We start from the raw sequence: 13,738 nt of genomic DNA on the forward strand, positions 1-13,738 counted from the left end.
CTGGACCTCACGGCTCCCAGCTTTGACAGCGTAGGCAGACAGGGACCTTGCTCGAGGAAGGCTCTGTCAGTTTTCCTGTCTGGGTGAGAAGTTTGGGCCATCGTGTTTTATGCAAAGTTTGCACTGGAACCAAAAGTCTGCACCAGTGAAATGAGATGCTATAGGTCAGGGTCTTTTTTGGAGATGATGTAATTGTTTGCAAGCCTGGGGTTGCCTCAAAGCAATATTAGAAACCACAGAGGCTGCTCCTGCTTAGCTGTAGGCAGCCTAAGTCTCTCCTGAAATGGACAGGAAAGCTTTTCACTCGGTCTCCCATGACGACTCCTCGACACAGGCTTCGTTCCCTTCCCTGGGCTGCTAAGCATCTGCTGCCTTCCAGATGAACTGACAAGAAAGGGATGGAGAGGGAGGAAAGGAGCCTCACACTTTTTGCATTTCCCTTCCAGAAGCCTGTGAAGCTTCATTAAACATTAGGCCAGTCATTTTGTTTCTATGGAAACAAAATTATTACTAATATATTATTTTAAAAACAGACACACGATTGACACTCCAAATATAGAATTTTAATACCATTCTGTGCCTGCCTTGTCTCTTAGGGCAGAGCAGATGAGAGGGTGGAGTTCACAAAGGGATGGGACTGACAAGGGTGCCAAGTGGCGGTGGCAGCGGTGGGTGTATTTGTAACCTGAGGGCAGGCACAGGCTGTCCATGTCCGTCTGTCGTGCTACCTTCTGCTGGTCTGTCCCACTCCTTTTTCCCCCACCAGTGTGGGGTGCCATGTTTCCTGCCTGCTGGCGAGAAATATGAGAATGCAAATTAGTGATCGGGTCCCAGGACAAAGGGAACACTTGAAATTTTATTTAAAAATCATGATGGCACTGAATGGTTTTGATGCTGTCTCTCATAGTTTGGGATCCTGGAAGGTCTGTGCCTCGCAGGCCTCAAGGGTCCTTTCGTGTGGCGGCTGCTCTCCATCCTGCAGATGCCAGGCTTCATTCCCAGCCAGGGAGCAGCGCCGTGGCCGGTCGACGTTCTCCTCCTCTCTGCTGCCAAGGGAGAGGCGGCGATCGCGGCGTGATGCGAGCAGGAGACGGGAGTGCCGTGGGCTGCAGGCTGGGGTGGGTTGTGGTGTCTCGTCAATGAAAGTGGTGATCTCATCTCGGAAGAAGCAGGCGCTGGAGCTGGAGACCCGGGGCATCAGCCCTGCCTCCAAAAACTGCCGTAGGGTTGTCAGCTCGTCTTCTGGTGGCCGCCGGCGGTGCTGGTAGTCATGCAGCTGAGGAGGCAAGAAGCCGGGGCCTCCAGGCTTGCGAGGGGTGGAAATGCGGATGTCGTCAGATGAAGACCACTTGTGTAGGAAGGACGGAGCGGAGCGGTGGGCAGAGAAGATGTTAGTCTCATCATGTGACATTCTTCGGGAGATAGGGACCTGGAAAACAGAGAAGGAGGGAGGTGATGGAAGACTTGAAGAGACAATAGGAGGGGAGTAGCTGAGGCCCCAGAGAATCAAGAAGACACAGAAGTGTGGGAGACTGAAAAGGAAGGGGGTTCTGGGGCTGCCTCTGCTAGGTGTCAGCTCACCTGCAGGTAGTGCACCTTGTCCTGCGGTAACAACATGTGGTGCATGGGTAGCAGCTTGATGTCCCGGGAGTCCCTCTTCACAGCTGCAGCCCCGTTTGCATCAAATCTCACTTTGCAGATCCTGCCATCGCCGTAATCATCACACACACCATCTGTTGGCAAAGAGAGGAACAGCAGTCAACACTTTTCAGCCAGAAGAGAAGCCTTATCAGGGCACCTGGATGCCATCCTAATGCTTGTCTAACTTCTGCCGCCCTACTTGCAGCCCCCAGGGCTCACCTCTGAACAAGGACCTCATCTTTCTGCTTCCAGCAGCACTAAAGGACCCAGAAACTGCCCTGTTTCTTCTGTCTTGCCTTTGAATCGCCCACTGCCAGAACTTGGACCAGCGAGTTGGGCTGAGGCCCAGCATGTCACTTTGGTTGTGGTTTGGCAGCTGTACGCACTGTCTCTACTGTTGCTTCTACTGTGAAGGATGCTGCACTAATTTTTCCTGGACGCTAGCGAGTCCTAAGGCAGCAAGTGATCAGCAGAGACTTCTTCAGGATAAAATTTCTCATGGTTGCTGATTTAAGCTATAACATGAATCCCACCTAGCCACCCACAACACCACTCCCAGTGCCACCAGGTCCTTTTCCCAAGGAAGACCCCTCTTTCCTCTGTAGTCTCTTGGGAAATGGATTAATGAAGAAAAGTGACTGTGGGGTGGCAAGGGGCTTACCATCATCTCCGTCTTCCTCAGACATAATAGCCACACATTGCTCCCATACGGTGCGAAGATCCGCTCGGTAGCGCTCGCAGGACCAGATGAAGGAGGGGAGCAGCAGGGTCTGCACCATGGAGCACCAGAGCACTGCCAGGACCATCCAGGTGGGGGCCGTATCATAGCGCAGGCTAAAAAAGCTCACAACCTTCAAGGTAAGAGAGAGAAATAATGCTGAGAAAGAAGACAGAAGTGGGAATGAAAGGAGAAAGATATCGGGAGTCAATTATGTCATAGAACATAATCTGTCTGTAAAAGATTCATCAAGTAATTGCCCCATGCCCCTTTGAAAAACTGTTCTGAGGTGTTGTCCAGGTGTGCTGGACCATATTCTGACCTGTCATATCTCTAACATGAGACATGGTGTTATGATCCCTTCTCCCCTGTGCTCATTATGAGCTGGAGCTAAATAGGTGGTAACAGAGAACACAGCCACTGGAAAAAAGAAAAAAAAAAGCTGTGACTAAGCCCTAAGCCTCTGTTCTCTTAACGGTTCCCTTTGAGAACTTCCCCAGCTCTCCAGTTTTGCAGAGAATCAACCAGCCAGCCAAAACCTGGATACTGACTATGACCATATGAACAGAAGGAAAAAGAAAACTGTCTGTGACAGCTTTTAAAGCTGGTGTATCAGTTCTCCAGAAGCAAACTGGAGAAATAGAAATCTCCTTGTTTTAGAGGTAGACCCCCCTGTAAGTTTGCAGAACATTTTCCTCTCAGCCACTTAAAACTTTCACAGTGGTTTTAGTGGTGTGTTGTGTATTCCCCAGGCTTAGACTTGTCCTAAGAAAATGCTGCTGCAGAAGGATGAGAGAATTACTGCAATCTTTTTAAAACCAGCCCTCAGAATAACACAGATTCAGACGTGGCAACTCTGTGGCTGGTGGACAGAAGACAGGATTTCTTCCCTAAAACATGAGAGAAATGGAAATCTAGTTTAATGTCAGACCCTGAAGGGAAAAGGAGAACTAGCTGCTTACCAAGATGGGCACCCCAGTAAGTGTGTCGTACAGGAAGACAATAGCACTGATGAGGTTGGTCATCTGCAAGGAGGTCTTGGCTGACTCAGAGCCATCCAGTGAAGACCTCCTTTTGCCTCGCACATCCTCTACCACAATGGCTGGCACATTGAAAGTGGTGTGTGCTGATGAAGAGCAGGATGATGCTTCCTCTGCCCTCTGATGGCGGCACCGCCGGCGTCTTCTGTGTGCCCACAGCGTCTGGTAGAAAGTGATGCCCACGCACACCAAGCCCATGACGATTCCTCCAAGCAGCAGGAGGCTAAAGCAGACACCGAAGCCCAGCCCTATCTTGCTGACAATGAACTGGCAGCCACGGGCATAGTAGCGCTCGCCATTGTTGTGCCAGCCGATGGAGGGCAGGGTGGAGAGGATGAACGATACCATCCAGATACCCATGACTGCGTGCAGAGCCTGCTTCTTGGCATTGCTCAGCCGGTAGTTGACTGGCCACCTCACCATCCACATGCGGTGGTAGGAAAGGGAGGCCACTGTGAAGCAGGTGGCCAGCGCCAGGGTATAGTATGTGGAGACAAAGACCTTGCAGATGCTTTCGTTCCAGTCGTAGTCAGAGGACTCACGCCGCAGCTGCACCACGGCATAGGTGGTGAGAGGTACTGCTGCCATAAGGATGTGTGTCCCAGCGAGGAAGCACAGCAGCAGCTCCAGAGGCTTGTGTTTCTGTTGTTTGGCTGTGATGCTGAGGATAATCCATGAGTTGGCCAACAGGGCTAGCATCCCGCATGCCAGCCACCACAGTGAGTTGTTGTGCAAGGTGGACTCTGATTCAGAGTCCCCCATACTGCCACTCCTGCTAGGCTGCACCCTGTCCCTGTTGCTGGGATTTTGTAAGAGGGCGAGTGGGACTCCTCACTGGGGGAGCCCCGTCCCTCCTCATCTGCTGCTGCTGCTGCAATGCAAGGTGTCTGCACGCTGAAGAGGTTCCTCAAGGCATTGCCACCAGGTGCTAGGTGGAACAGCTGCCAACTCTGTCTCACTTTTGGTTCTCCCTTTCCCTTCTTATATTTCTTTCCCTTGTTCTAACCTTTTCATCTGTTTTTTCCCTTGTTCTCTTTCTTTTTCTTTCTTCCACCTTCTTGCTCTCTCTTTCTCATGAATACTTGCCAGTGCTTCTCCCCTCACTCGCTTGGGCTCACTTTTTTTTTTCCTCCCCATCTATTTCATCTCCCTCCTCCACTCTTCCCCCAAAGAAAAAGCTCTCCTTACTTCGTGGGCCCACCAGGCACCTTCTGTCTCAGGGACCACCTTCTGTTGGAACTGGTGAAGGCCACACTGCTGGGGGACTCTAAACAGTTTGGTAGTAGCAGGTGCCTGCTGCCCAGTGTCCTAGTGAATGAGGACCTAAGCAAGAGTTTCAGAGATGACAGGAGGCAGGACAAAGGTCCCACAGAAATGGTGAGGGTGATGTATACACGGTGTGTAATGCCCCTCTCACCAAATGCCACGCTTGTGGCCAGCTAGAGGTTCCTGCCAAGGCTGTCAGAGACCTATTAGCAGAGAGTGAAGGGTGAGGAACAAGATTCAGAAGGTTCCCTATGCAAGACCACACAGCACCCTCACTACATTGTCCTTTTTGCTGTCCTCCAGGGCTGAGCCTGCTCTTTCAAGCTTCCCTGCACAGCACAGGGCAGAGCTGGCAAACAATAAGGAGATGGCAGGGAGGGGAAGATCCTTTTCAAACGTTCCCTTGGAAATTCAGGGCACAAGGTTCACTGTAGAAGAGAGAAAAGAGAAAAAGTAATTTAAGATCATTCTATCTCCCCAGATCTCTCTCTCTCTCCTTGCCCACACAAACACCTTGTCATGATTTAGGCTATGTAGAACACTCCCTGTGTCTTTGAGGAAACAGAAGAACCAGATTTGCACCAGTTTCTGCATACCTCACGCTGGACTCTGGCCCCCAGCAACTCCTTCCAGTGCTGCCAAGACACCCTGTGCTCCCTGGCCTTCCAGTCTGAGGCTCCCCACCCAAGGCATTACTAATGCCATTTCTGTAATGGAAGGCCTGTTTCACATTGCTTCCCTGCTATTCTGGTCCTGCTCTCCCCATGCACCCGTTCTGACACCCCTCGCTCCTGCTGTACAGCTCCCACAGCTCCACCAGTCTTTGGACCTCAGCTTTTCTCCATCAGTGTTCTGGATGTTAACCTGCCGCTCCTGTCCCGTCCTGCTGACGGGTGTTTGCCACCACTCCAGCAATACCATGCCATCCTGCAGACTTGAAGCACAAGTCTTTCGGCCACACGCCTCCCCTACCTAGCACATTTCTGCTAGAGCAGCTCTGGTCTCCAGACACCCTGCGGTTACAAACCAATCAAACCAGACTGGTAACCTCATGCTGAGACTACTCACCTTTGCCCCCTGGTCCTACCAGCTCAGAACCCCTCTCCTGTATTCATCTATAGGGTACACCCAAGCAGTATATTCCAGGAAGGTATAGGCCTGCTCTGCACCTTGAGATGTAAACTAAATCATTCCATGGATGGATCAGTGTCCCCCAAGTCTGAGCTAGTGGCTCTGTTCCCACCTCTCCCCTTCCTTCTGCTTCACGTATTTTCTCACCCTCTCTGTAACCACCTGAGGCTTTGCCTCCTTTCCCCCCTGCTTGGAGCAATTTGTCATTACTGGATTGGCGACGCACCCATGCTGCCCTGGTTCAGTTCTTCTCCCCCCCATGCCACCGCTCTTGCAGTTAGGCCTAGTGGCCTCTGGAGACAGTTACAGAGCTAGCCAGCCCTGATAATCCCAGGGGAATGAATTTCCTTGCAGCATCTCCTTCTGCTGCCCTTCCCACCCGGCTTGCTCAGGTGGCCCACGCTGGTCCCTTGATGAGGCAGGAACCCTCCTGCCTCTGCTGGCCTCGGGGCCCGATTCTGCTCCAAGACGTGGTCCCGCCGCTCTCGGAGATGGGAGACCGCCGGCGCTGATGCTGGATGGCCAGGTCGGGAAAACCCACCCACGCCTGGCCCTGCTCCTTGGCCTGAGCCCCCCATCTCATCCCACCGCCCATGCCACCAGCGCGGAGAGAGAGACTCGTGGGGCTGGTGACTCAGGGGAAGGCAAGGGCGGGAGGTCTGAGGGGAAGATGACCCAGAATAATTGCAAGGAAGAGCAGAGAAAACCGGGGTGCCAGGCGATGCAGCCGGCCGGCTCGGGGCCGAGGTGCGGTGCTGCCCCCCACCACTCCCCCCCTTTGCCCCCCGCCCGGCAGCGCGGGCACGGCCGCGGCCCCCGCGGTGGCTGGAGGGGCAGCGGGGGTCCCCGGGCCGGGTCGCCCCGGGCCGCCCCGGGCCGCCCCGGGCAGCGGCGGAGCGGAGCGGAGCGGAGCGGCGCGGCCGGGGCTGGGCTGGGCGGGGGCCGGGGCCGCGGAGCCCACGGGGCGCCCCGAGGCGCGGCCGTGCCCGGCGGCGGCGTCGCCGCCCTGTGCGCGGCGGAGCGGAGCGGGGGCCGAAGGCGGCGGCGGGGGCCGAAGGCGGCGGCGGGGGCCGATGGCGGCGGGGGCCGGAGGGACCCATCTTACCTCTCGCCGGAGCAAGCGCTGCCATGGCGACGGGCGCCCCGCGCGGCTGTGCGCGCCTCTGCCCGGCTGTGCCGGCCCCTGGCCCCGGCCGCCGCAGCGGACGCCGCAGGCAGCCGCCCCGGCCCCGCACTCCGGCCATCCGCCAGGCGGGGCGACGGCGAGGGGCGAGGGGCGGGGAGCGCCGGCGGGAGACGGCGGCGGGAGCACCGCCGGGCCGAGCAGCCAGGGGGCGGGCCGGCCGGCCGGGCGCGGGAGCCGCCGCCCCGGCCCCGGTCCCGGCCCCTCCCGGCGCCCGGGCGGCCGCGGGGTGGCGGGGCGGCTGCGCCCGGCTGTGCCGGGGAACGCGCGACGTCCCGAGCTGGTCCTGGCCGGGGCTCAGCCACGGGGGCTGCTGCTGCCCGGCTCCAGCGGGCTCCACCTCGTACGGATCCCTCTTGCCCCGCGGGGGCCGCCCCCAGGAACGCGAGTTGCGGGAGAAGCAAGTGCCGAGCTCCCGTTCCCAAAGAAAGAGGGTTGTGAGGAGGCAACCTACGAGACGTCTGGTGTGAGGGGAAAGGCAAGGAGCTAACAGAGGGGCCTGCAAAAGGATGCTTGGAGCACAGGGTGCCCAGGGCACCTGCTGCCCCGGGGTCGGCCATGGTGGCAGAGCTGAGTTCACTCAGCTGCTGTAGTGGCCTCTTCCATCACGGGCCAGCAGCGTGGTCCCACAAACAGGGAAAGGGAAAGAGAAGGAAGGAGACAGAGCAGGATCAGTGCTCAGAGGAACGGATTGCTCATGTCAGAAGAATGAAGCTCCCCCTCCAGCTGTGTCACCTCAGTGAGGGCAATTCTGGCTTCACAAGACAATGGATGTCTCAGTTTCCTCAGTTGCTGTCTTGTGACTGAAGTGAAGGCACCAACACCTTCCTTGTCCTTGGTCATTTCAGCAGCTGATGTCTCCCAAAATCTCTACATCTCTTTCCTCCATTAGAACTGGGGTGGGATGGGAGTCCATGTTTCTGGACAGTTAACACCTCAGTTTGGATCATGAACAATTTGGATTAAAGGAACTTGCAAGATGTGCAACAGATGTGCTTTGAGGACTATGAGAATTCAGCTTTGCTTTGGACTAGAAATAGTCTGAAGTAAGCGCCCAGACGTTTACAGCTTGGCCACTAAGTCCTCAGCATCAGCTGTTTTCCTCTATAGATCTGCTCCTGCTGCATCACCCTGTTTGCTAAAGTGGACCTGACTCTACAGATCCAGCATCTGCTCAGCTTTAGCACCCTCTCTGACAGGGCAAGTTTCATATATCATTCTAAATATTGGCTGAGGTGATCCCAAGAGCCTTGGATACTAAGGAATTTCATCTGAGGTTTGCATGGTCAGCAGAAAGAGTCCTAAGTAAGGATACTGGAGGTACTGCTGGTTCTGAGGCCCAGGGACAGCAGTGAAGGCAGTTCCAGAGGTATAAAACAGATCATATCTCAGACAAGACCTGTCTGCATTGCACCGGTTGTTGTCACTGAAGCCTGTTTTAGAGACAGTGAATAGAATCAGGAACCACTATAATAGATCTAGCTTCGTGTCAGGTAGACGTGAAGAGATATTTTTGATGAAGTGGTGACAATGCTGCTGTGCTCTGGCTATTCTTTGTCATGCAGGAGCTGCCACGATGGAACAGCCCCAAGGTGGTTCATCTTAGTGGTTAGCCCAGCAACAGCAGGAGCCAGAGACGTGAGAAGGGACAATCATGGCCCCTCTCAGTCATATCTTTTCAACTCCTGTAATTTGTGTGAGGTTTACGTCTTGAAGTGAAAAGGTCTATATCCACAGACGTAAACATTTGTGCAGCTCTAGTTGTGTCATTTGTATGAATTACTTAATGTGATAACTTCCACATTACCATCCTCTTCTGATTCAGAAGTTGAGTCTCCTTAGTGTGAGTTGTTAGCCTGCCTGCGTGGGTGAATAAATCCTCTTATTATCTCAGGGAAAAAGCAAACCAAGTTTCTGGCACTTTCTGCGCTGCCTGCGTCAGCTTCACTCAGGTAGGGACATCTTGCAGCCCAGCATCTCTTCAGGGCTTGGGATACACCTGACAGAAATCGGTGAGCAGAGCTGGATAGGGACGAGTCCTCCTGTCTCGAGGAGGCTTCTTGTGTTTGCAATGTGGCTGGTTTCTTAGTTTGAATAAAAGCATAAAACTGAATATTTACTGTAAGCAGAATGAACTCTGTGGGAAGAAGAGCATTTACCCTAGGGCTGTCATGCTCCCAAGCAGATGCTAGTCCATCCATCTCATCTAAAGGGATTTTCAAAGACACTGTTTATTTGCCTAGGACTCCCAGACACCTGGTTTCACTGGTTTTGATAAATGGTGGGTCACAACTGCATATGTGCTGCATATTGACAATGCAGATGCAAAGGAACACAAATGCTCAGATCTGGAGATCCTGAAGCCCCATGGTGCAGATCACCTTGTGTATCTAGGAAGTCCAGGCTAGAAGTGAGATACCCCCAGACGCATCTCCTAGAAGGATTCACAGAGCTGTGAGTGATTTTTAATTCCTACAGAGCCAGGCAGGTCCCTGACTGGTGATCTGCTGTCTAAAGGTTCAACAGCTCACTAGAATATCCTGAGGCATCCAGGCCCACGGAAACACCAGCGTTACAATGTAAGGATATGAAATGCTTTCTGTAAAAGTTCATTGCGTAAAGATCAGTTATTTCTGGACAGCAGCTCTGCAGGTCCAGGGAAATGCTCTTCCCAGAGGTGCCCTGGATTCTTAAAGGAACGGAGCTCATTAACCGAGCAACAAACACCAGCGTTGTAAAACCAAAAGCATTAGCAGAACAGCCAAATTCACTTCACAGGGCTTTGATGCTTCCACTTGGGGCTTTGACGCTTTTACTTGGGGCTTTGATGCTTTTACTTGGGACTTTGATAGCGACCATGGGAGGTTTCACACATGTTTCTCGCAGATCATGGATGCAACTAAATCTATCGTCAGAGCCCCAACATGGCTTACACAGCCCCTTGTGAGGACATGCTGGGGTGCTTGCAAGCAGGTTTCCTGGCATCCTTCCTGGTTCTTTGAGGAGGGTGTGGTTAATGGCTAACAAGAATCCAGCCAAGTAGATACGTTAGCATATTCCTTCAGAAAAGACAGTGACTGCAACGTAGATTTGTCATATCCAAATCTTAGATTCTATTTCTAGCACCATATGGAAAGATTTAGTGAGACTTCTTGGATAATTCATCTGCAAAATGGGCAAGTGATAATAGCTCACATCAGGGGACAGACGACTAATGCTGGTCATGAGCTACACAGAAATATTAAGGGCTTGCAATGTAAAAACTGGAATTTTAACTTGTGGGTGTTTGTTTACAGTTGAATGTATTTCCTTACACAACTGGGCACCTTCTAAAATAGGATTTTTTTCCTCTGTCACATACATAAATATTTGTATATGATATTTTCCTTGAGAAAAGGAAGTACCAGGGTAGGCTTGTCAAATACATGGTTGTTTTGAAGCTGCATGCCATTGGGCACAGGTGCTTCCCCTACCTTGCTACCCACCCGACGTAATGCTTTGCGTGTTGTTCTCTTCTGTGTGTTACTGACCCCTTCTACATCCCTTCTGCCTTTGTGTCCTCACTGATATCCCAGTGCAGTGAGCTCTAGCCTGTAAAGGATGTAAAAACATCATTTCAGAATTTAATTGTGCCAGTTTCCAAAATTACAGGACACTTACTTGTTTGTTCTCATACACAGAAAGGATAATTAGGAGCTCTTGAATCATTAATCTGGGAACCTACAATATCTGGAGGGAGCTGACATTATTTTTTATTTGGATTTGTAACACAAAATTACAACTTTCTTTTTACTATCCATTCCCCTAGCTTGCCTAGGTATGTCTGAGGTTTCTCAAGACCAGAACAATATTTTCTTAATTCAAAAATGTGCTGAGATTTCAGGAGCACTGCTGACACGCTGGATGCAGCTGTCCCATGTCAGGAAGCTCTCTGGCTCCCCTTGTCATTCCAGCTGGTGTGGTGGCCTCTCCGGAGCCATGGCCCTCACAGAGCCAGCATCGCTGTTACTGCTGTTCATCTCCAGGACTTTCTTTCCGCACAGCACACAGACAAGCTCAGAGGAGGGACTTCCCAGCACCAGAGCCTGAAACAGGCACTTTGACACCAGCCAGCTGGTACCAAAGCATTGAGGAGAATGGGTTTCTCCTCTCTTCCTTCCCTTTTGATTCCTTGCCAACGAGTCAGTCTCTGCCATCACCACTTATTCTGCTACTATCTAATTCTACAAATCTGGAGATCCTCTAAGGCTCAGCCAAGCTGGCTAGAAAATGAACAAGAATAGAGCCAAAGACTTCTTCAGGGGGATGTTGGGGAAGGACGCTGACATGCATGAGGCAGAGGCAGCCTGCCATGGCTTGGAAGTGTTGCTCAGATGTGTGTGCACTAAACTCTGCACTGGGAGTACACTCAGAAAGCAATCAGTCCAGAGCTGAGCATCTGCAAGGGTCTGGAATTCCTACTGTACCCTCACCTTTGAGAAGGGTGGAGGGAAGCTACTCTCTCTGCCGCTGCATTAGGCTGATGAGCCACTCAAATGGATGCTGAAAGCTGTGCATTTTTTTCCCCCCCTGAGATAAAAAGAAATTAGAAGATGCTGAAGGGCACAGCTTCCTCCCTTCTAGACCTTGGGAACATGTAAAGAGACACACAGGGTCGTTTGGCTCTGAAGGCTGAGGGATGCGAGTGCTTCGCTGCAGAGCCCGCGGGGAGCATGAGTCACATGGGCTGCCTCTGCAGATCCGGGCTGACAGCATCCACCGAATCACCGCCTCGCCTTGCACTCAAAGGGCAGAAATAAACTAGGAAGCCGGAGGGCCTTGAGGAGGTAGGGCTATGGGTCGGGGTTATTTCAGCCCCTGTGCTTCTGGTTCAGCAGAACTGGACGGGGTAGTACAGCCTCAGCTGCATCGAAGCCCTTTTCTCCACAGGAGCAAGCAGGTCTGTGGGTCCTGGTGGGGGCCCGTGCATTGGAGGTGGGTCCAAAGGACGGAAGCCTGTGCTTTTTTCCTTCTGCAGCCCAGAAATGTGGGGAACGGTAGTACCAGAAAGACCACCATGTTAGGGGAAGCAAACACTTCTCAGTTTAATCTAAATTCTTGCTTTCCATGATGTTTCCACATCACTGCACTCTGGTTGCTGTTGTTGTTTTGTAAGTATGGGCCTGTACGCTGTTCTGAGTCCTGCCATCTTTTCAGGGCTACTCTGATGAGCTGTCACCACATGACAAAATATGTCTGTCATTGTGTTTGTTGCTTTGTAGAGTTGTACATCACTGTGGTTTGTGTTGTGCAGAGGCATTATGCTGTTGCATAGTGTAGATACACCCTCATCACACCTAGAAAAGGGAGAAGTCCTCCTGAGAAGGAGGACCAGGATACATTCAACACAGCATTTGAAGCCCTGGGGTGCCACAAGGAAGGAACCACACAAAGTGATCTGATAGGGACACCTGGCTTCTCCTTTCTGTCTTCAATGTGTGTAGGAGTGCTGTTGCCACAGTGTCACCTCCTGCACAGGTTGTGAAGACAGCGTGTTGTGTCAGAAAGGGAGCACGCTGTTGTATTCCCTCAGGCCAGGCCTGGGCAAGATGTGACCCCAGTCCGCTCCAGCTGGGGACTCATCAGGTACATCTACATTGACACTTATGTTTTGTGCAAGCTTGTTCTTACCTGGTCTGAACCTCCACTTCTGTGCTGCCCTGACGCCCACACTGAAGCTTTTAGTATTGCACTCGGAAAGCAAAGCTCATCTAGGACTTGCTCTGTGAAAGACTTTTCTCTCAATCGGGGCAGTCTGTGCATCTATGGAACAAAGAAGTTCATCATGTGAAAAGATACAGACTGCCAAAAAAAAAGAGATTCATGAGATTGGAGCCTACAGTGGTTTGTACTTGCAGGTGAGTTTCATGTAGAGTAGGGCAGGGTCATGACTGCTGAGATGGGGACACCTACTGAGGAAATGTGCAGTGTTGAGGAAGGCTTATAATTCTTGTTACGCCCATCCAGATGTGAGAAGTGGAACCTGTGCATCTGTAGACACAGCTGTGTACTTACACGTATTCCAGTGTCACCGTCGCATCTGCTGTAACATCAGCCAGGTCACCTGGAAATGGGTGGAAGGACCTTCTGTATCGATGGCGTCAGTGTGAGCCTGACTGCGCTTTGCAGGTCGGTCCCAGCTGTAAGTGGGGACACAGCCTTTGGTTGCTTGTGGGGACTCAGCATGCCTCTTTCAGCCCTTGGAAGAGAGCAGAACTGGGGTTGCTGAGCTGAGGGTCATGTGTCTACATGGTGCCACTCCTCGCTCCATGAGAGGACCAGCCTGGTTTGGAGACTGCACCACCACCTGCTAGCATGAGATCAGGGCTGTGGTGAAGCAGGTGTGCTGCCTCCTGGACTCCCACAGCTGCGGGCAGCACTGTCAGGCAGCACAGGCACCTCACTGTTCTCCAAGCCACAAGTGGGCACATTCTCTGCTGCCCAGGCATTTCATCCTTGACAAGCCAGGCTTGATGGACCCAGTTAGGCCCTATCAGCTTAGTCTCTCATTGGCAGACTGATCCTCTCACTGAAAAAGTCAAGGCTTGTGTTTTTAGGTACAGAGGTAGTTGGTTCAGCTGCCAGAGTCTCAGGTGAGCACCTGAACTGCTGGAGTTGGCTGCAGTGCCAGGGGAGCTCATGATGGACCCTCACCCAACATGCTGCTTTGTCCCAGCAGGGGATCAGGTGATACAGGATAATCCCTCTGCTCCAGACACC

General features: G+C 52.5%; 1 protein-coding gene across 1 annotated transcript; it reads right to left on the reverse strand.

Annotated features, from left to right (window-relative positions):
• Positions 1-585: 585 nt before the first annotated feature.
• On the reverse strand, positions 586-7,045 carry GPR162 (G protein-coupled receptor 162). Its single transcript, XM_065646700.1, has 5 exons — positions 6,902-7,045; positions 3,322-5,093; positions 2,303-2,492; positions 1,582-1,733; positions 586-1,429 (listed from the first exon to the last, which is right to left on the reverse strand). Exons 2-5 carry the CDS (start codon positions 4,159-4,161, stop codon positions 902-904), a joined length of 1,710 nt encoding a protein of 569 aa, XP_065502772.1. The 5' UTR covers positions 4,162-5,093; positions 6,902-7,045; the 3' UTR covers positions 586-901.
• Positions 7,046-13,738: the final 6,693 nt, after the last annotated feature.

Source organism: Caloenas nicobarica, chromosome 1 (genome assembly GCF_036013445.1).
Source record: "Caloenas nicobarica isolate bCalNic1 chromosome 1, bCalNic1.hap1, whole genome shotgun sequence".
Taxonomy (NCBI): domain Eukaryota; kingdom Metazoa; phylum Chordata; class Aves; order Columbiformes; family Columbidae; genus Caloenas; species Caloenas nicobarica.